The sequence below is a fragment of the Otolemur garnettii genome, unplaced genomic scaffold (genome assembly GCF_000181295.1).
Source record: "Otolemur garnettii isolate 467f Iridium unplaced genomic scaffold, OtoGar3 scaffold00167, whole genome shotgun sequence".
NCBI classification, from domain to species: Eukaryota; Metazoa; Chordata; class Mammalia; order Primates; family Galagidae; genus Otolemur; species Otolemur garnettii.
The window spans coordinates 544,228-566,938 of NW_003852562.1; the positions used below are offsets into that span (position 1 = coordinate 544,228).

A 22,711-nucleotide genomic window follows, 5' to 3' on the forward strand; every position below is an offset into this window, starting at 1 on the left:
CCTCTGGCATATGGGGCCGGCGCCCCACTCCTTTGAGCCACAGGCGCCACCCCTCAAAATCCATTCCTTTAAAAAATATATATATCTGTTGCAGATGTGGAAAAAAAGAAAAGATTAAATTAAGCTCAGGGGTTCAGTTCCCAAATAATTTTTTCTAGGTTTTCATAGACTAGGAAGCTGGAAATTTTGCTTTAAAAATGTTATTGTTATTGTTATTTTTAAGCCTTTTTAATTTTGTGAAGGCAAAAAATGGAAACCTAGTAAACACATGTATATGTAAAAAAAAAATAATAATAATTTTAAAAAATGTTATTAATGGCCATTGTCCCCCAGACCAGAATTTCCAGAATTCCTATTTACTCATTCTTCTTTCCCACACAGTCTCTTCTTCCAAGAAAGGAGAGGCCAAAAGGAGAGGGATGAGGAGCCAGTGCAGCCTCCCCTGGGAGTTTGAGCAACCCAGATCACACAGCCACAAACCCAGAGGACAGACATGACAATGGTTCATATAAATGATGGCAAATACTTTGGCTGGCTGTGAATAATTTTAACCCTTCCACCCTGTACTCAAAGACCCTTTGCAGCTGCTTACCTGAGCAAGTCAGCCCAATGTGGAGATAGGCCCATTTCTGCTTGATTCTGCCACTTTCAGGTATGCACCTCACCTCCTTGCTCACTCCAATAGGTCACCTGTGGCACTCGGACCGCCTATAATTTCCCCAAGTAATTTATTAACATATGCCATCATTCAAAGGCATGTCACTTACATGATTGCCAATGTAGATTTCAGGATTTGTTGACAGAGATAAACTCTTACTTTGCCAGAAATACAGGCAACTCAGAAATCTGTTTCCTTTCCAACTGTATCCCAAGCTAATGTCCGGGGGTGTTGGGCTCCAGCAGAAAGCACCATTGCTTTCTCAGCCAGGCTCAGAGAAGGGCTGAAGGAAGAGTGATCTTGGTGAAGTTTATACTCTATTAAAGATCCTATCAAGCGTAGCTTCTAGAAATGTATCTTACATTAAACCTGGGAGACTTTGTTTCTGGGTTTTTAAATCTACCCTATTTAATCTCTATATGAAATAAACTAACTTGCTGTTTTTCTCTGGAGCTGCAAGAGTGGCAGAAAAGCCACTGACAGACTCTACAAAAGCATGTGGGTGTTGTCTGGTTCAAGTACTGAGTTATAATGAAAAGGAAAGAATTTATTTCATCCCTGTTTACATAGTTCTCTTATGTCACTTTCTTCAAAGAGTACCCTAGAAACCCACAGGCGTCACTGATTCACCAAAAACTAATTTGTATGCAGCGTTTAATTTAATTTCTCCACTGGCTCTCCCAGGTGGCTGTCCTCAGAACACTTTTAGAAAGGCTTTGCTTGTGCACCACGAATGGGGGACTTCTGCGAACATCCTTTGTTTCTTTAGGGTAGATACTTCTGTAATCCCCCAAGAAGTCATTAATTCCAAAGCCTTCCGATATTTAGGGCAATATCTAAACCACTGCGGGAAAATGCAATTGGCTGCCATACTTTTAAGTATCCTTTGGAAGGAAATGAAAGCTTTCTCAAGAAGCTATTCTACCTTTATTATCTAGCAGCTATCCCTGATGTCTAAGAGAACTTAGACTACAATTTTAATTCTCTCCTTGAGGTGGTACCATTATTTTGGGTACAGAACACTTTTGATACTATCACCATGATAGTTGTGATTGACAAACAGTCACAGACTATTTCCAACTGTTTGCTTCTTCAGACTATAGAATCATCACAGGATCATTGCTTTCATCCTCTCAGGCCCGGATAATTGTCAGTTCTAGATGATGGGCTGACAGACCTCCAACAACCTGAATAATATATATAAATAGGAATTTGAAGTTCTTGGGTAGATATGCCTAATTCAGTTCTGGATTTTTTGTGTTCTGCCAAGCACACATATTTGTGTTCCCTGTCTCTTCCCTGAAACAGCTAAGTTTGCTGGCCTCTGTGGTTACTCCTATTCCTTGAGAGTAAAGCCTCTTGATTAAATTCTGCCCCAATGAGGCTTTGCTCATTTTTACATCATTTTTCTTGTCATGCACTCTCTTTAAAAACAAACAAACAAACAAAGGTGACTTCAGCTTGTTTTTTATTATGACTTTCTGATTATTTTCTTCTGCCTAAAAATCTGAATGTTATTCATGGTCTTACAATTAAGAGTTTTTGTTCTTGGTCTCCCAATTTAGTTTTGTTTTTTTTTTTCACTTGAGATGGTAGTGTGGGCTCAGTGATGATTTTTGTTGGAGAATTACCAAGGAAGCAGTGACCCTCAAAGTTTCAGAGTGGACTCAGGTTTGAAGGTCCTTTCTCAGGATAAGGCTTACTTACGTCTATTTAAACACAGACAACCCTTCCTAGAGGACAGTCTGTGTCCCACTTGAGCTTGATGACTACTTCACAGAACATGTAGCTGAGAGTATGTGCCTTTCTGGAAGCTTCCTTTATATAGGAGCCTCTCCTTCCACCAAGAGCTTGGTGCTTCTACTTTAACTGACCTGCCAATCACCTGAACAAGACAGGCCCACTTTGCTCTTAACAGTGGAACTTCCTTGCATGTGTGCCTTCTAGTAAAGCAATCCCCTCAAACCTCCTTAATTATAAGCACCACTCAAGGTACCTAATACAAATTCCCAGACTCACCATATTAAAACATCTGGGGAAAAGGCTTCGAAAGTTGAGTGTTTAACAGTCACCCCTGAGTGATTCTTATCATCAGGGAAGTCTGGAAACATTACCATAAAATACTGTTCTCTAAATTAAATGTTTGACTGTGTTCATTATGTAATCCTTTCTAGAGTTAGAAAGGATTTATTGTATTTATTACTATCTGTGGCCTCGTTTCTCAAAGTATTCCTTAAGTGTGAGAATCATACTCAGTTTGTTTAAGGTGCAGAGGTCTGGCCTTTGAGATCAGAATCCCCAGGAACTGGGCCCAGGAATCCTGTTGTTCACATGCTTCTGCAGATGATTCTTATACTCACTAACATTTGAGAACTGCTGATCTGAGGTCTCCCTGCCACAGTGCTAGAGCAGTTCTTCCAGAGATGCCGGTAAAATGCACATTCTAATTCAGTAGGTCTTGGATAGGGCCCAATGTTCTGCAAGCTCCCAGGTAATGCTGAAATTGCTGTTGCATGCACAAATGACTAGCAAGGTGCCAGAGTACTTTCTGAGCCAAAATGACCCCAGCTGTTGGACAGCAGAGAGGTTGCAATTTGGTTTTGCTGGAAGAAGAGGGGAGCCCATTATTAACCAAGATATGACAGTCATAATCTATTCAGGGGGCACAGGATAATTCAAAACAATAGCTTACCCTTTGTGAGTGACACACCTGCAGTTCTCAACTGTCATCACTGTGTGCTCCCCAGACACTGCAAATGTTTTACCTTTTAAACATTTAAAGGTAAACTGTTTACCCCTTCCCCCAGATCTTCTGATATAGGACTCACTGGAGCCTGTGGACACCTGAGCTCCGGGGCCACTGGGCCAAAGGTGTATTTTATCCTTTCTTTCTTTATGAGTGGGATAAAATCAGGTATAAAAGAAGCCTTACCCAAAAAGAGAACTAATCACATTTTACAGGGTGAACCTGTAATTATAAAATATTTGCAAAATATTCTCTATGTGTTGACCATTTCTTTGGAAATTCTTCTAATGAATATTTTGTAAATGAAGTACATTTGGCTACAATTGCCCATTTTCTTTACACACAGTGACTTTGGAGGCAACTTCGGGACACCCTGTATTTCAATTCATATTTTTAAGCCTTTTTTTTTTCCTTTGGTGGTAGTGGTTTCTTTCCTGTCCTTTTCTTTTTTCCAGGAGGAATTCTTAGTCATTTTCTAGCCCTCAGCTCTTGCGTAATTTCTCTATTTCTTATTTCTTACTATCTTTCAGATCTTTCCCGTCATCACCTAGTTAGTTAATGAAAACCAGGTGATTGTGAATCGTCAGTAAACACGAACTCTTGTTCTTCTTCCAAAGTCTGCTTTCAGCTGGGTCTCAGGATGATTGTTTCCTGCTTTTGCAGATTATAGTTGGGACAAAATCTGAAGTAGAGCAGATACTTGTTGCTTCTTTAAGACTGATTCGTCTTGCTAACTTATCTCCCCATACTTTTCAGTTTAGTCCTTTTTCCCAAATGCTATGTCACCCAGTTACTTCACATCCTAAACCTCTGGCTTTCTCTTAGCAATTTTTTGTATCCGTATCCCAGAAAAATGGCCAAAGCTTTCTGGCCTGTGGACCCAGACCATCAGGGTCAAATTGTTTTTTTAATGCCTCAGGCCCCATCTCCAGTGATTCTAGTTCAGTAGGTCCAGGGAAGGGCAAGGAATCTGCATTTTTAAAGAGCTGGGAAGTCTTCCCTGTATCCTGCAGGAAGACTGTAGGCCATTCTAGATTCTAGGTCTTTCCTGTGCTTTCGCACATGACGTCAGGGCCTCAGCAGGACGCACCAATATGCTGACAAAGAGGGGCAGGAGCCTATGAGCTGGGTTGTCTTCACGCAGTCCATCCGCAGGCTTGGTGGACTCTTAACCAAGTCATTGTCTTCTATCTGTTTCTGTTACCAGCACCCTAGGCCAAGCCTAGATGAGCCCTTTTGAACTCTTTCCTCTACACACCAGCTAGAGTTAGCTTTGTCTGCTGTCTTAGCCTGCATATGTTGCTATGAAGGAAGACCTGCGGCTGGGTAATTTATAGAGAAGAGAGGTTTATTGGGTGTGCACGAGAAGCGTGGTGCAGTTGTTTGCATCTTATCAGGGCCTCAGGCTGCTTCCAGTCATGGCAGAAGGGGATGGGCAGCCAGCAAATCCAGATGTCATGTGGGGAGAGAGAGAAAGGGAAGGTGTCAGGCTCATTTTAACAATCTGCTATTGGGGGAACTCCCAGAGGAACTGTTAGGAACTGATAGAGGGAGAACTCACTCCCTACCATGAGGAGGAAGACGAAGAGAAGGAGGGTGCCAGCCCATTTGTGAAGGATCCTCCCCCAGGACCCAAGCACCTCTCATCAGGCCCCACCTCCAACATTGGGGATCACACTTCAATATGAGGTTTTCAGTATCCAAACTATAGCAAATACCCTTGCTTAAACCCCTCCTATAACTTCTCATCTTGCTTAGAATAAAACCCAAGCCCCGCACTTGCTCTTTTCCATCCTGACTTGATCCGCTCCCTGTCCCTCTCTCTTCCCTCAATCTACCCAAGGCTACCTCCTCCTGTGTTCAGAGCTCGGGTTCAGTGTCCCCTACTCCAAGAGACCTCTGATCACCCACAGAGAGAAACCACTTGCTTAGCCACTCACTACCACATTATCCCTTTTAATTTTCAGCACATCATTCATAAAACCAGCTCTTGTTTTTTTGTAAGGCCCATTTCCTCCACTGGAGTAGGAATTCTGTGAGAGCAGGTACCCTGCCTGCTGATTTCCTACTGGATCCTGGCACCTGAAACTATAGGGACTCAGTAAATATTTGCAAAATGAACAAATTTAAGTCGACCAGGGAAGTATGAGCAGAAGTTAACCAGCTGAGGGGGAAAGGGAGGAATTGTTCCTTCTGCAGGGAAATTAATGTTCTGGTACCCACCTGGCACATTCACGAAACTGAATAAAACATCCAGAGAAAAGAAGAGAGAGGCACTGAAGTATACAGGGGCCTTACTGGCTGCACTAAGGATATTCCCAAAGATACATAAGAAGTCCTGGAAGGCTTCTCAGCAGTAGAGGAACAATAGATTTCCTGAGAAAAAAATCTCAAGAAAAGCTTGGATTAAAGTTATATTGTACACAATGTAGGAGCCACCCAAAGAGATCAGCTTTGAACATTACCTTATGTGAAGAAAGGATCAGATCTTTGCAAATATAATCAAGGTAAGGATTTTGAGATGAAGAGATCACGTTAGAATATCTAGGTGATCTTGATGTGTTTCCTGGAGCCACTAGAAACCAGAAAAGACAAGAAATGGATTATTCCCTAGAGAGACATGCCAACATCATGGTTTTTGACTTCTGGCCTCTAGAACTGTGAATGATTACATTCAAGTTTGTTGCAATTTCTTTCTTTCTTTTCTTTTTTTAAGAGACAGAGTCTCACTTTGTTGCCCTTGGTAGAGTGCCATGGTGTCACAGCTACAGCAACCTCCAGCTCTTGGGCTTAGGTGGTTCTCTTGCCTCAGCCTCCGAGTAGCTGAGACTATAGGCACCCACCACAACGCCCAGCTATTTTTTTGTTGCAGTTTGGCAGGGGTCGGTTTCGTACCCACCAGCCTCAGTATATGGGGCCAGTGGCCTACCCACTGAGCCACAGGCTCCGCCTGCTTCTGGCTGCTACAAGAAACTAAAATATACACTTTGGAGAAAAGGTAAAGAGAAACAGAAATTCAGATAATATGCACCATTATGCCCACAAGTCCAGCCAATGAGCATGGACCCAGAATAAGTATGAGAGTGGACATGCTTCCTCAGTAGGTCTCCTCAACCTTGTGGGCTATTGTCATGACTCTGGTAGGTAAGGATAAGCCTGTTTCACAGGACATGCCCTTCGACTCATGGTACTACTTTATTTTATGGTCAGCTAAAGAAATGATGCCTGTTCTCATGCTAGGGGACTAACTAGCAGAAAGCCTCCAATGTGACCACAACAAATCTCAGACATGAGTAAGTGAGAAAGAGAATTTTGCCACTGCCATGCCGTAGTGCCAAGTGCTGCAGTCACAGGTAAGGGAGAGCCATGGAAATAAGCAAAGACCGCCCAAATGAGAACCAGCTAAGGCCCCAGCACCTGCTATAGCAGAAAGTCAGGCACCCCCCACTTGCATTTTCAGCAGAGAGTCAGAAACAGGCAGAGAAGAGGGAAAGCTCTAGGGTGGAAATAAGGGAAGGCCAAGGTGTGCTGGGCGGATGCTGCCACCAGTGTGGGGGAGCTGCCGGCAGGCTAACCGGAAGTGGGGCATCCTTTGGGATTGGTTTGGGATGTTTAACTTTTTCTAGTTGGTGCTGAGTTGGAAGTGAGAACAAAAATCAGGGCTGTCAGTTATTAGTGAAGTCCTGGCCATTTGAGACTGATTGTTAGAGGCGTTTTGTTTGGCTTCCTGATTGTTACTAGAGATAGCAGTCTGATTTTCTACAAATCCACCTTGCAGTTGGTGGCCTTCTTAGCTTGCTGTTAGAGAAAAAGGGTTGGTTTCCTGGGCAGGTTGCTGGAGGCTCTGTGGATCAGCATTTTTGGAGAGTCCAGGCTCTGTCCATCTGGATATTCAGTCTCTCAAATTGATCAGACTTCAGGGAAGACTGAGAAGGCGGTGCCTGAGGGCTGAGTGATGTGGGAGGGAAGTGCACAGTATCTGTGATAGGTCCAAGCCTCTCACTGAAGACCTGCAGATTTTTACAAGAAGCTCAGAGCATCCAGGGTGGGGCTTCTGCATTTCAGTAGCTGCTTTACTTTCAAAAAATAAAGAAGATTGTTGGTGAAGCTGTGTAGGCCAAAGAAGAGGCAGCAAACTCCAGTCAAAGGATAGCTGAGGACAATTCACAGTCACAGGGAGGAAAAAAAAAAAAAAGGATGCCTTTGGGAAGTATTTTAAGGCTGGAGATGTTGGGGTCTTATGGAGAAAAAAACATATCAACTACTGACACTTCAGATTCAGAAAGACAAGACCCCAACTTCAAAGCAGCTAAAGGCTACATGAATGTGTTGTTTTGAGGCAGTGCTGCTAGGCTTAAGAGTTGAAAATGTTAATGAAGAAAAAAAAAGCCAAACTCTGTAAAACAATTTAAGTAAGTTTATTGTGAGCCAATGTGTGTGACCAACCTGGAACACATGGCCTAGGCACAAGTTCCTAAACCGATAGGTGGAAGGCAGGCCTTTGTTTTGCCCCAGAAGGCAGGACATGTCCAAGGAGGGGAGCAGGTGACTTATAGGTTACAGATAGCTTTAAAGATTCTTTGAGTTGTAATTGGTTAAAGAAATCAGGCTTTCTCTCAAGGCTTAGAATGTCTGAACTTAAGATGAGGATTTCTGTTTACCAGAGACGAGTTGCCTGGATATTTATCAAACCTCAAGTGATCTCTTAAATAAATTGATGGCCTGTGGTTTAAGCATGATCTTGCATGATTTAGTGTCTTATTGTTACAAAGAGTAACTCAAAAAGGGAAAGGGCCTGACAAGGAGTGTCTGACCTCCCTTCTCCTCATGGCCAGCAACTCAGCTTTAAAGCTTGTCTGGGGTCTCCTGGGCCAAAAGGAGATCCATTTAGTTGCATGATGAGTGGGTAAGATTTTATTTTAATTCACACAAATCTCCATGTCTAAGAACAATTGTCTCCTGCTTGGGTACTTGCATACAACTGAAAAGGCTTGGGGAACACCATTAGGGAATTGGTTCCAAAAGTGTCATTGCAGAAATAAAGTGGCACCTGGAGGGAGAGGACCTTACTTGGAGAGCAGCCTGGCCACAGGCCATGCTCCAGGCCCCTCTGCCGTGTTGCATTCAGGACAGGGCAGTGTGGAACTCACCTTTCTCTAACCTCTACCCCCATAACCTCTATGTCCTCCAAACTCTTGACTAAGAAACCACCAGCATTTCAAGGCCCCATGTGTCCATGTTCCAGAGATGATTAAGAAATGGGTGCGGATCCAGTTTTAACAGACTATTGGAAGATTTTCCACCTTGCCAATTGCATCACCTGTATTGCAGTGGATGCATTTGAGCCCAAACTATCCATTCATATAGGCCAAACTTGACGAGAGGATGTGCACAGTGCATTGATGAGAGGCTCAGGCAGGTGGTTAGCCATGGCTTCATTAGCACCACCACGGAAGAATGTAAGAGTTAATTGAGGGCTTCATTCTGAAATGTTGCCTAATGAAGACGTCCAGGAGCAGTAAGTCCCCCAAGGGACATTTGGCAATGTGTGGAGACATTTCTAGTCACCTAACTAGAGAGGAGCAACTAGCCTTTAGTGGGTAGAGACCAAGGATGTAACTGGAACTAACAGTGCAGTTGACACGTGGGAAGAAAGAACAGCATCAGTTTTAGGAAATGAAGATCTGACAGAACAAGGCACAGTGTCTGGAGGGCTTCCTCCTTTCCTCCCTTTTTTGCAGGCTGAAACTCAGACATGGGAAGGTGAGCCAACTGGGAACAAGTGGATGAGAATACTTGGGGATATGTACTCAGTACTGTTATGAAACCAGTGTAAAAACACCCACACTTTCATACGAAAGATAAAACACAACTATAGCCCAGGATGAAGGAGGGAAAAGGAGGGTGACGAGAGGGGAGGGGAGAGGTTGGATGGATGGAAGGTAAACAGGGGGCCACACCTGTGGTGCATTTTGCAAGGCTACATGTCAAATCTATTAAGTGTAGAGTATAAATGTCTTAACACAATAATTAAGTGAGGTGAAGGCTATGTTAACCAGTTTGATGTAAGCATTCCAAATTGTATATAAAATCAGCACTTTGTACCCCATAAATGCATTAATGTATACAGATATGATTTAATAAAAAAGAGAGAGAGAAAGTAGTTAGGGATGCCAGGAATAAGATAGTCGGAACCTGGGTTGCTAGGCAATCTCCTGCATCAAAACCACTTACCTCCTTGGGACCCCTGCATACCTCTGGGCTGTTCTGTAGGGAAAAATTCACTGTTATTTGGCTATTAGGGAAAAGGAAAGTATTTGGAATGGTGAATTACTCAAAACAGTAGGTCTGAGCAGTGACTCTTGAGATGTCAATACAGAAAATCCCAACACCACAAAGCCTTCTACAGATGTTACATAAGCCCTCAGCCAGTGCCTCCAGAGCCCCACTGCGCAGGTGCAAGAGCACGTGGGCACCATCTGGGGTGCTTAGTCCCGAAAGTTGTGGACCAGTTCAGGCGCTGGTTTGGACATACGTGTCTTTATTTTTAGTAGGTACTTTTAAAGTCTCGGTTTCTGGGACTTTGCTCTCCAGCTCAGCCACTTCAATGGATGCCTTTGCCTCTAATTCAGTCTGCTCCACCCCTTTTTTTTTTTTTTTTTTAAGCTGTGGTTTAGAAAGTTACAGTCTTGACTGTTTCTTATCCCAGACAAGTCACATATGGAGCTTAGGGAAGTAGCACTTGTTTGGACCCCACAGGATAGGAGTCTTAACTGTAGTGCCAGGTTCACTCAGAAAATACGTGGACTCATGTTTTTGCATGCACTCAGAAACAGAGGACAGGCCTCAGTCATTCTGGAGCATGCACCTGGGTGAGGGGGTGCAAGCTGGCCCCTTCTGCAGGGAACCTGCTTGTGCATTTTCCTGCAATGCTGCTAGGAAGTATGAAAATCATTATATTTCCATAGGAAGTAAACTTTAGTTGTCAGTTATACCAGGAGTGCACTGTTCAGCTCACCTATGCAGACAGGCTGGGGATGAATTGAAGATGGTGAGTGGGGACAGTGAATCCCACAGGCCTGGGAGGTGCTCAAGGGGAAGCTGGACAGCCAGACAGACATTTCCCATGTGGAGGAGGGAGCTGACCAGTGTCCATGGATAGCCTTGTATTCTAGGAGGGTGCCTTCCACCTTGGCGACTATGAACATATTAAGGGCAACCTCCTGGAGAATGACAGAAGCAGAATTGTAAGTTCTCTCTCTTTGTCATTGAACTGGTGCCATTTTTATAAAAAATCTCTAGAACTGACTGTGCTTCCTCACTCTTTTGCATATAGCGACAGAGAGGAATATTGTTCCATTTGGAGACTTTGTACCTTTGCCAGATTAAGGGGAAGCTTGTCTTTATACTCAGAAAGCACAAAGCATCTCCTTCTCATGATGGATCCTTCCAGATGAATTTGCCTATTACCTTAACAGTTCCGAATTTAGAGCCGAGACATATTGAAAGTCCTTTGCCTGAAAGCGCTTTTATTCTAGTTGATTTTAAAAAGAGATTAGAGGAGTAAAAATACTCCTTGTTTAAAGAATATTCCCTAGCCATGTTAACAAGACTGTCTAGACACTCAGGGGACTTCACCTTTGCTTTGTTCAAGATTCCCCCAAAGGTACAGATGGGCACTTTTGAATGCATAAACACTTCAGGAGCTCAGGTGAGCTGTTGGTGCCTGCAGTTGAATTCCGTAAGGGTTTCTTTTTTCCAGCACCTTCTGTAACACTTCAGCCTACCTACCAACTGTTCTTGAGTGGGGGGAGGATCTGCCTAAGTGGTGGTTCTCATGCCACCGGGAATGTGGCCAAAGAATATGTTCCACCTCCTCCCTACACGTCCCCATCTGGGTTGTCTCTCCAAATCTGTCCATCAAAGAATGCCCAGTTCTTGAGTTTGGGTCCTAAGTGAAGGTGAGAAACATTTTAACTTCCAGTTTAACAAATCCCCAGAACTTCTGGAAAGCTAATGTTGTATAGTGTTAGTGTGGAGAACAATATTTTCGCCTCAAAGATCTATGAGTATACGGATAAGGCAAAGGTTTAATTAAGCCTTGCCAGCTTGCTAGGGCAGGTTTTGTCACCAGAGAGCCAATCATGTGTTTGATCTTACTTGCTGTACTTTGGGTAGGATGTGGTCGTTAGTAGCAAGACAGATTACCATCTTGCAGTTTATTTCCAGAGGTTTGTCTGCAGGTTTTCAACATCATCTTTCTTAAGGAGCATTTGCATTGTCCGGTGTCTCCACAGCCCCAGAAATGTGGACTTCAGAGAAAACAGGTCAGTTTAGGGTTGGCGAGAAGGATCAGAATGGAGAAGTGATTGCCTCCAAAGGCAAATGTCCCAGTGTGAGGGAAGACAGAGGGTGATGTTTTCTTCCCTGCCAGAGGCTATGAAAATGTCCTTCAGGAGAACAGAAAGGCCACTTTGATCATTTTATTTACAGTGTTTCAAAATTGTGGTTTTAAACTGATGAGGATTTTGGCATTCTCTCTAATTCACATTAGTTCTTCCTCACTGTGTTTTTGTCATTATAAAAAACAATTCCCACTTAAATTAATTAAAATAAACTTAGATTGGAAAAATGGTTGGAGTTGTTTTGGACTCATTTTTTTCTAATCTATGGCTTAGCACTGCAATATTCTTCAACTGGCTTTATTTTGACACTAGGAAAAAGAAAAGCAATTACTATAATTATTTACTTCTGTTTCCGTTACTCAACCCGAGCCTTTTAGAATTATTCTAATCCCCAGTATGACTTATGGAGCTTCACTATTACCCTAAAGGCAAGTGGTACAAGGTTTATAATATTTGTGATTATCTTTCAGACTCCATGATCCTCTAAGCTATCACTTCATTGTAACTTCCCTTCTGAAAGAGTTCATTGTTATATATATATATATGTATATATAAATATACATAGAAACTGCAGCATATATGTATGTGTATATGTATGTGTGTGTGTGTAGTAAGTATCTTGATAGAAAGGTAGCTTTAGTATCTTGAATTTTCAATTTGTTGATATGAGAACTAGCTGTTTGCCATCCTCCCCTGGTCTATCAGAACCCACTTGTCTGCCCCAACCATAAGCATGGATAGAAATTTCCCCAGCTTTGTGTCTTGCGTAGGGCACACATCCGATAGTGGATGGTGAGGAAGTCACCACCAATTCATAGAGACCTGGGTTCTGATATAAGTCATTCAGGCTCTTGGAGATTCCGTTTCCTCATGTACAATAAGAGGCTGGATTAGTGCTGTGAACACTAAGAGTTCACACAGTAGGAACAGGATCAGTAGCAATCCAGGCCGATATTTATTGAACATCTACTATGTGTGTTTTACTATGGCTGGATCTGGTTAGTACCCGGTGGAGGATGGGGGAGGGGAGGCAGACTAACACATGAATAACATTGACTGGTTAATAATATGGTGAGAACTCAGTTCAAGAGAAGCAATGGGAAACTGAAAGCCTGGCAAAGCCCACAAGTTCTTTTCAATGCTTCCAAAACCTAACGAAACGCCTACATTTGCTCTGATAAGAGTAAACTGCCTAAACAAAATAGCTAGTTTCTTTATGGTAGCTGGGAGAATGTCAACTTGGTGCAGTAAGATGTGGTCTATTATGGTGATCCAGAGTCCTGGCTGGAGGTCCAAGCCATAATTCGCAGTTTTGGCACCTGTGCCCCAACAGCATTGCCACAGACCCTAAAATCAACTTTTTAATTCATGTTGCGGCACACAGATGGGTGTTATTAACAGTGAGCACCATCTGGTAGCTTTCTAGTTTAACTATTCGTTCCTGCTAACTAGATGCTGAGCTTTTTGAATTTATATGACCTCTAAACAAACGTTCATGACCTGGAACAAAAAGTTCTGGTCATCTAGTCTTGATTTTTATTAAAATGAGGAAACAGAATGTTATTTGAGAAGAATTTGTTGCATAAACCAACATTTTCCAAACATGAGGCCCAGGAAATAAAAATTGGCAAAAAGAGGTCTCCTTGGTGAAAAGGCTCCGTGTACCGCTACCAGGTGGTGGTGTTTCAAGCTCCAGAAATTTGCCTTGTTCTCCATCATGCCTGTAGCTCTCAGCACTTGGCACACAGTGGGCACTTGATTCAGTGTAATTGTAAGCATGCCCACAGACTGGCAACAGTCATGGCATTCAGTGCGGTTTTAGAGGGTTTCCAAAAGGCTAGGCAGGTGTCCAGAAGCTAGGACAAACTGCAGGATGTGTTGTCAACTGTATGGACAGAGCTAACGTGGGAATCACACCTTCTAAAGCTCTGTTTTGTGAATTAAAATCTCTGCAGACACAACTTTAGGCATGATTGTCCCATGTGAATGGTCAATCAGAATGGCATTTCTGATCATATCTTCCGATGTTATTAATATTGTTTCTTGGTTACTCCTATTTTTTATTTTTGGGGATATGCCCAGGTGTATAGATTTTTTTTTCCTTTTTTTAAGAAATGGAAATCTATCGTAGGGCCACTGGGGCAGACCAGAACAGCCAACATTGGCCCAGGTAAATGTTGGGGAAGACTGGGCTGGTTCTGCAATGCCCTGGTTAATTCCTTGTTGCTTTGGGTTAGGCAGACAGGCAGAGGAATCCACAAATACTACGTATTAACATTTTTTAAAAATCCTTCTTCTTCTTTTGCTTTAATTCAACTCGTGAAGTTCTCCAGGAGATGCTCTCTCTATGTCTTATCTTTTTTTCTAGTCTTCTAACCTTTGTACTTCATGTATCTTCACATTCCTTTCTTACTAAACAGTATCATCCACTTTGTTGGTTTGGATGTTAGAAAAAAATAGGAAAAGATGTTTATATAGAGCCATTCAGAGTGTATAGAAGAAATAAACATGTTTTGAACTTGGAGTATTTGAAATTGCATGAATAGGGAAGAAAAATTTTGATGTTAAAGTCAAGCCTTAGAATTAGATCTGGAATTATTATGAGTTCTTTGTTAAAATAGTTTTTAAGAATGTGTAATGGAAACGTTAAAGTAGTTTAATTTTAAGCTACAATAAAAGATGACTACTTTTAAAAGGTTAACATATTTCGATAACTAGCTACAAAGGTAAATATAACATGATAGACTAAGGGATAAATTTTAATATAGAATGTGTTCTTACAAACAGATAGGAAGAAAATTTCAACTACCTATAGGCAAAGGACATAAGTAAATACCTCTGTAAGTTGATCACCCAAGGAACCGTAACAAACTGGTCAGCATACAGAGGTGATCAACATAAGGAACTAGGCCTGCTGTACTGGTATGTACATGTGGCGTCCCATCTATGGAATTAGGTCAACTTTAAGGAGGTGGTCAATGTGGGGAGGTGGTCAGCTGTGGAGGTTCTATTGTCATGTAAAAGAAGAAATACAAACCACTAATACCCTGTGAAAAAAAGTACACCTTTAGTGGCACTCAAATAAATTCAGATTCAAGCAATGAAATCTGATTTTTGTTTAGACACTGGCAAAGATTTTTTTGAAAATTTTTTGTTAGGAGTTTTTAAAAAGTGCTTCTCTTTCAACTCACTAAACCTGCTTTATTCAGCAATACTTAGTTAGCTTAAATTTTTTTGTTAAGTTTGGAAAATATAAAGAAGAACCTGGACTATAAGGAATGGCTCTTATCCATGAAGAGGGGAATGATTGAATAAATTGTGTCATAAACGCATTACAAAAGATAATGAAGGTCTTAGAAGAAGGATTTTGATTGCTATGTACTGACCAGAAAGATGATTATGATATGTAATAAGTAGGAAAAATATATAAGATATATCAACATCTTGCCAGTTTTATAGAAAGCAAGCAAAAATTTGTTATGCATGCATGTGTTTATATAAGTTTCCACAAACTACAGTAGAAGCCACACACTATTGGAAATGGTGGTAATATCGGAGGGCAAAGAATATGTGTGTTGCTATGGTTTTCTTCCTTTTTCTTTTTCTCATTGTTGGGGATTCAATGAGGGTCCAAAGAGGTAGGTTACATTGATTGCACTTTTTTATTTTTTTCTTTAATTTTTAACTTATAATTATTTAAAAAGAAAAGCATCAGGAAATATTTTTGTGAACCTCCAATATGCCCTTGGTTTCTAGTTATTAGAAACTAAATTTTGAGTGCCAGACTAAATATATGTTAAGAAAATAATTGGATAACTACACACTCATTTAAAAGGGTATATTATTAAGTATTTATAATAGTGAAATACTGAAGGGCAGTTACATGTCCAATGGAGAAATTTGGTTGGGTAAATAATGGTATTTCATGCAGTCAAATGCTCAACAGCAAGCCATTAAATGACAACATGGAAAGGCTCACAAGATATTGTAGTGTGAAAAGGGGGATAACATGGATAGAAAACATTCTAGAAGTTTATAGACCCTTCTCCCCAAAGGATGTTGTGGTTGTCATTGTTGTTTAGCAGGCCCAGGCCAGGTTCAAACCACCAGCCCTGGTGCATGTGGCTAGTGCTACAGTTGCCGAGCCTCTTTTTAATTATTAAACATGGTTTCTTGAGAACAAAATATGTGGCTTTACACAACATCATAAATTGGTTAGTGCAGCTCATGAAGAGAGAAATCAAAAGTTCTTTGTGATTTAAGATGCTTAGCATTGAATTTAATGAACACAACACTGAGGATTTACATCTAATGAAAGTGAAGTTGTTCATCATCCTCAAGCCAACAGCCATCACATAGACCCACTACAGGTGCTTCATAACTCTACGTGGAGCAGTGGCTCCCACTCTGCCCTTGTCTGGGGAAATACCACCTCTCCACTGATTTTTCCTCTTCTAAGCAAATGCTGCCATTTCCCTCACATTGTGAAGACCCTCGGCTATCCCCACGAGGGCCTCCAGGGCCAATAAACTTGGCCTTGTCATGATGCATGGAATCTTCCATCTCCATATTTCTTGGTTTATGAGGTTGACCTTCCTTTTAACATTTTTCTGGAAGAATGAACAGTTTATCCTCAGAGAGATGCACATGCACAGATAACTCTAGGAGTGGGCGGAGAGAGATCCGGCAAACACACCCCTTTATCAGCCAGTTACACTCAATCTCCCAAAATATTATTGTTGAAAAGGAAATCCAGGAGGCTTTGGAGTGTTACTTGCTCCCGTGTCTGAAGAAGCCTGTCTTGTCCTTCCTCCATGTTTTCTTGGTTCCATGGTCACAGGCGAGCATTTGGCTGGCAGGAAGTAGAGGTGGCTGAGGATGGTTGTGTGTTTGCTTGCTTCTATTTTCAGGTTTATTGTGCGTTTTCAGTGGGCCTATGCTATTACCCAGTAATGAAGTGTGTTTGTTGTTCTATCCCCAGAATGTCGAGTGGTGAAGTCCACTTCTTACACCAAAATAGCTTCATCGTCCCGCCGGAGCACCACCAAGAGCCCAGGACCCTCCAGGCGCAGCAAGTCCCCCGCCTCAACCAGCTCAGGTAAAGGCAGCAGCAGAGACTCTGTGGAAACTGCCTTGTTTCTGGTGCAGGATGAGCAGAGGGTGTGTGAAGCTCAGAGCGTGAGGTTTTTAAGATAGTGTAGGTTCCGGTTGATAATTTTAGAACATGTTAGAACGGCTGAACAGATTTGCTGGAGTCTAGCATGTTGGCTGCAAGAAAAAGCATTGAGCTTGGAAAAAAACCTGCTTGGTGAAGACTCAGGAAACCCAGATTTGCCCACAAATAGAAGCACATTACCATTTTTTATCATTTCTACCATGGAAGTTAGTCTTTCAGGCTCTAAAAGTTTCTGTTAAGGCACTTATTCCACCTGGGACTGGGTTATGAAAAATTTCTGATGTGTATTTGTTGAACCTTTGTTTAACGCACTTTTGGCTGTGCTCTCAATTTCCTTTCATGGCTCTGGAGCTAAAAGCAGTGAGACTGAGATTAGAGGGCAAGGATCAGTGCAGTAGTGACCTTGGCCTGAGTCTGCCTCTGGGTGGGCTCTAGAGCTGGTGTTGGAGCAGGCTGGGTACTCACAAGATGAGCTCAGTGTGTGCAGACCTGCCTTCTCCTTCTTTGGTCATAAAACTGACATGAGTCAGTCGGGTGTCTTATGTGTATGTTTGGTCTTAGGTATAAGGTCAGTGTCACTATTGAAGGGAATTCATTAAAGGATATAAATTATTGAGCTGGAATTGTCAAAGGTTGCAAATGTCAATGTGATTATTGCCTGATTTCATGAAGACAGAGACTTTGGGTGCCTACTTGGAGGGCTCCCTGGACTCACTAGTGTGGCTCAGGTATGGAAAGAGATGTAGGCTGTGGCTGGCTAAGAAGGAATACGCCAGTAGGTGCATCATTACAAATCATTACATAGCTAGACCACCCAGCCCAACCTGGATCTCCAAGAGTTGCCTTCTCCTTGGGGGTTTTACAAATGCTTCTGTTTCTGAGACAGGTATTAAAAGACCCCCTTCTCCTCCAACACTCACTGTAAGGTGGCGGTGGTGGGCTGTTACTGCCCCCTTCCCACAGCACAGTCCGCATCACTGCTGGTCAAGGACTAAGTCTCAGAGCACAGCTGACCCTCAGGATGCAGCTTGTTTGCTCCTCAAGTTCGAGGGTTTGCCTGAGAACTCCTCCATTCCTGCGGCGTCACTCACCGAGATTGGGCGTAACCCTAAAATGAGTCTTTGCTGAAGGGGTAGGTACCAAGACTCCAAATGTAGAGTGCATGAAAGTCACTTGAGAACTTGGTAAAGTTCGTCATCCTGAACCCCAGGCCCTCAGATGCTAAGTGTGTACACCTGTGTTCTAGCAAGTACTCCAGATGGATGTGGTCAGGTAGTCCATGGCTCACATTTTGAGAAGCAGCAGGGGAGTGCAAAGGTTCTCAGACTAATGGCATCACCGTCACTGGGCTGTGTGTCAGAACTGTGAAGTCTTGAGCCCCTCCCAGACCCACTGAATTGGAAACTCTGGAGCTGGGTCCCAGCACTCTGAGTTTTCCTAATTCCTCCAGGTGATTCTGATGCACACCCAAGTTTGAGAACCACTGGGTTATGGATAACAGAAAGGAAGTTAAGTACAGAAAGTCATTTGGCTCTGGATAACCTGGAGGGGAAAATATAACTTGCTCATCTTCATTTATTGGCAAGACAGAAATGACTTCCTTTCCACCTCCTTGGTTGCCTCTCAGTGACAATGTCCATCTTTAACCCTCATATGGGAGCAGACTTCTAGATGCCTTGAAGGGTAGACCAAGTGAGCAATGAGCAAAGGGAGTACCACACGTCAACTCCATCTTGCTACCTTTTTGCCCTCATTTGGCCTCAGAGATTAGTCACTTGAGAGAAGAGACTGTCTAGAGATCATCTCTTTTGTGGAGTATTGGGGAAAGTCCTACCCTCCAGACAGATACCACACACCACAGAGATGAGGACCTCCAGAAAATGGCAGAGTGACCTTGGAAGTGCTACATGTAAAACTCCCTTGGAAGACCTAAACTTGCTCATTAACCAGCTGATGGGTGAAAATTGAGCTCTCTGGAGGGTGCACAGCCATGACCAAAGAACATTCCTCATTGTCTCAGATTGAACCTGGGATGTAGGATGAACCCTCATGGAGCAGTAAGGGAGAACCAGGTCATGGGCCTAGCCAGCATGTTCCCCCTAAAATTTCAACTGTTTAATAATCCTGGAAGGCTATGAAGGGGAAAGAGGTCCTACATTAACTGAAGCATTATCAATACTACTCAAAATTATAAATATTTTTTAAAAAATTAGTTCCCAATCTAAATAAATTTTGACATTGGCAAATTTTACTTAATCATTCCTCTCAGCATGTACTATAAGTAAAACAATCAGATGTGAGGGGATACATTCAATAGGGAGTGGCTAGCCAAGTTCTTCTGTCTCTTAAATTACAGATATCCCAAGAGAATCAATGTGCACTGTAGATCTTAAATTTTTACTGTTACTGTTTTTAGCAGTTTTATTTTTTAGAGCTGTAGGCAGTTAGCAACTGCTGGGTTTAGGTGACACTTTTTTTTTTGAGAGACAGAATCTCTGTCACCCTGCATAGAGTGTCATGGTATCATAGCTCACAGCGACCTCAAACTCTTGAGCTCAGGTGATCCTCCTGCCTCAGCCTCTCAAGTAGCTGGGACTACAGGCAACCAACACAGTGCTCAGCTAGTTCTTCCATTTTTGGTAGAGATGGGGTCTCGTTCTTAGTCAGGTTGGTCTTAAGCTCCTGAGCTCAAGCAATCCACCTGCCTTGGCCTCTCAGAATGCTGGGATTACAGGAATAAGCCACACAGCGCCTGGCCTATACTGTTTTCTTAATATCAAAAGTAGTAGAAGAAACCCATGTTTGCCTCCATTGAAGGGTTTTTTGTTTGTTTGTTTTACTGAAATCCTTAAAACTTACAAATTTCAAAATTCAGACTTCTTAGATTCCTTAGAAAACCAGTGGAGTTTAATAAATCTATGTGTTTGCTTTAGTTTTAATTCCCATTTAGATAGATAGCTAACTTTTTCTCATAGAATGCCACCCTTTATTTACAATCTCTGTCTAGAGAAGCAATGGCAGACATAATTGAGCTCCTTGTGGGAGTTTTACACCCATCAATTCAAGCACGAGCTAATATACTTTCTTGCCCGTTAGAAACACATAGGAGAAAGTAGAAACACTCATGGCAGCAGTCATTCATTTATTCAATATTCATTAGGAACCCACCATGGACCAGCAGTTCTGGGAGATAGAAATGTCAGGATGAGCATCTGAAAGTGAAAAGCCAAGTGCCTTAGCTAACTTCTACCATGATTAAAGCACCATTGTGCACTCCCTAGGCTTAAAGCCTATTTCTGTGTGACTCTAGAAACCCTAAAGTCTCTCTCTCTCTCTTTTTTTTTTCAGTTATATAAAGATAGTTTATGCAGCATATGCAGATAAGTCAAGAATCAAAACTGCAAAAGAAAGAAGATTTCTGTCAGCTCACTAGTCCAGTTTGTCAAATTCTTTTAATTGGAATCAAACACCTCCAAAGAAAGATTGATAGCTATTAATTCTTAGCTCAGAGTTTTCCTTTGGTGTAGATAATTCAGCCTTATACTTTCTGTGGAGCATCTTTTTGGATTTGAGGGTTCCAGGGAATTGTTGAGAACAAAATGCATCAGGAGCACCGCAAAGGTTGATGGTTGGTCCCTGTGGTTGTAGCATTTCTTGCTGCATATAAGGTCAGCCCTCCTTCCATTCTCTTTGTTTGAACCCACCAAACCCCCAGCAGGACCTCCAAAGATACTCTTCAAAGGTTTGAGCTGTTATCTTGACTTACTGTCTCCTCCGGGACAGCACCCTACACCAACTGTTGTGTAAATTTCTCAATGTTAATGCCCCAGGTTAATTAGATATTTCCTAAGTAGCTCCTGTGTTCCACACATGTATTAGGTTCCAAGGATAGAAAGATGATTAAACTATAGTCCTTGCCTTCAAGTTGTGAATATTCTAGTTAGGAGACAAACGTACATAGTCATGTGCCACTTAACAAGGGGGATATATTCTAGGCCAGGCTCACACCTGTAATCCTAGCACTCTGGGAGGCTGAGGCAGGTGGATTGCCTGAGCTCAGGAGTTCAAAACCAGCTGTGCAAGAGTGAGACTGCATCTTTAAAAATAGCCAGCTGTTGTAGTGGGCACCTGTAATCCCAGCTATTTGGGAGGCTGAGGCAAGAGGATCACTTGAGCGCAAGAGTTTGAGGTTGCTGTGAGCTATGATGTCATAGCACTCTACCCAGGGTGACGGAGTGAGTCTCAAAAACAAAATAAAACAAAACAAAGCAATGGGGATATATTCTGAGAAATGTGTCATAAGGTGACTCCCTTATTAATAGTGCCGATGTCATAAGTGCACTTTCATAACCCTGATGGGATAGCCCACTGTGCACCCTGGCTGTGTGGGATAGCCTGTTGCTCCTCAGCTGCACACCTGTATACACAATGTTACTGCACTGAATATTGGAGGCAGTTGTAACAATGGTCAGTATTTGTGCATCTAAACATATTTGAATGTGGAAACTGAGAAGAAGCAAGCGCTCCATCTCATTAATAGAGTCAGAGAACACTTCCAAGAGAAAAGGATTTACAAGTTGGGACTTGAAGAATCCTGTCACCTATGAAAGACCAGGAGGACATTCCCTCCCAGTGTGAGTTGAGACACAAAGATGTGCAGGAACATGGTGTATTTTGGGAACAGTTACTAGTTCAGTAAAAATGCAGAACAGAATTCTAGGAAAGGGTTGGAGAAGATGGTAGCAGCCCAGTTGGATGTGGTCAGATCGCACTGGGCCGTGGAAGTATAAGATCAAAGGGGATTATTTTCAAGGGCAGTGAGAGATCACAGTTGAATTTTACTAAGAGTGGCATAGTGAGTGATAGAAAAGATGGCCACACATGAAAAGCCAAGGGCCAGGATGGCTTGGCAAGGCTGCTGCTGTCATCCTGAAGGACATGGTCAGCATTGCTGGGGGAGGGGGAGACTTCGAAAGGAAAAGAGACCAGGATTTTAGCTGGATGTGAAGCTGGAAGAGGAGAGAGGGACTGGAGATGAGGAGCTGGTGTGTAAGGCGAGGCGTGGGGGTGAGGATGAGTTTCATTTTAGACATGCAGAGTGTGAGGTCCTTTGGAAGGTCCTGAGTTTGAGTCAGGAGATGGGAGCTGACTATTTGTGAGACTCTCTAGCACAGTGGTTCTCAACCTTCCTAATGCTGCAGTCCTTTAATACAGTTCCTGTGGGTCACAACCCACAGGTTGAGAACTGCTGCTCTAGCATATTGTAGTAACTTCAATAATAGAAATAGGGGCTGGCACGGTGGCTTGAGCCTATAATCGCAGCACTGCAGGAGGCCCAGGGAGTTGGATTGCTTCAGGTCAGGAGTTTTGGACCAACCTGAGCAAGAGTGAGACCCCCATCTCTACAAGAAATAGAAAAATTAGTGGGGTGTGGTGGCATACACCTGTAGTCCCAGCTACTCGGAGGCTGAGGAAGGAGGATCACTTGAGCCCAGGAGTTTGAGGTTGCTGTTAGCTATGATGATGCCACTGCACTCCAGCCAGGGCAGCAAAGCAAGACCCTGTCTCAAATAATAATAATAATAATAATAATAGAATGTATTATCTCTGTCCCCACCGAGGGATCTGTAAAGATGAAAATGGAATCATGGGTATCGCCTGTGATTATAAAAGCAGATCAGAAGAAGCAGGAAGAGAGCTGGATAAAGGTACAGAAGTTCAAGGGG

General features: G+C 42.5%; 1 protein-coding gene across 4 annotated transcripts in view; it reads left to right on the forward strand.

Annotated features, from left to right (window-relative positions):
* The window catches only part of DCLK1 (doublecortin like kinase 1), a 352,892-nt gene that overhangs the window by 243,908 nt on the left and 86,273 nt on the right, over positions 1-22,711 (forward strand). For 2 of the 4 annotated variants that reach the window (XM_023519275.1, XM_023519276.1), the window contains exon 4: positions 16,791-16,907. In XM_023519275.1, coding sequence (XP_023375043.1) covers positions 16,791-16,907 — 117 coding nt within the window. Of the gene's footprint in view, positions 1-16,790; positions 16,917-22,711 lie in introns of all 4 variants that reach the window. The other 2 variants (XM_012811600.2, XM_012811601.2) reach the window with 2 other exon arrangements.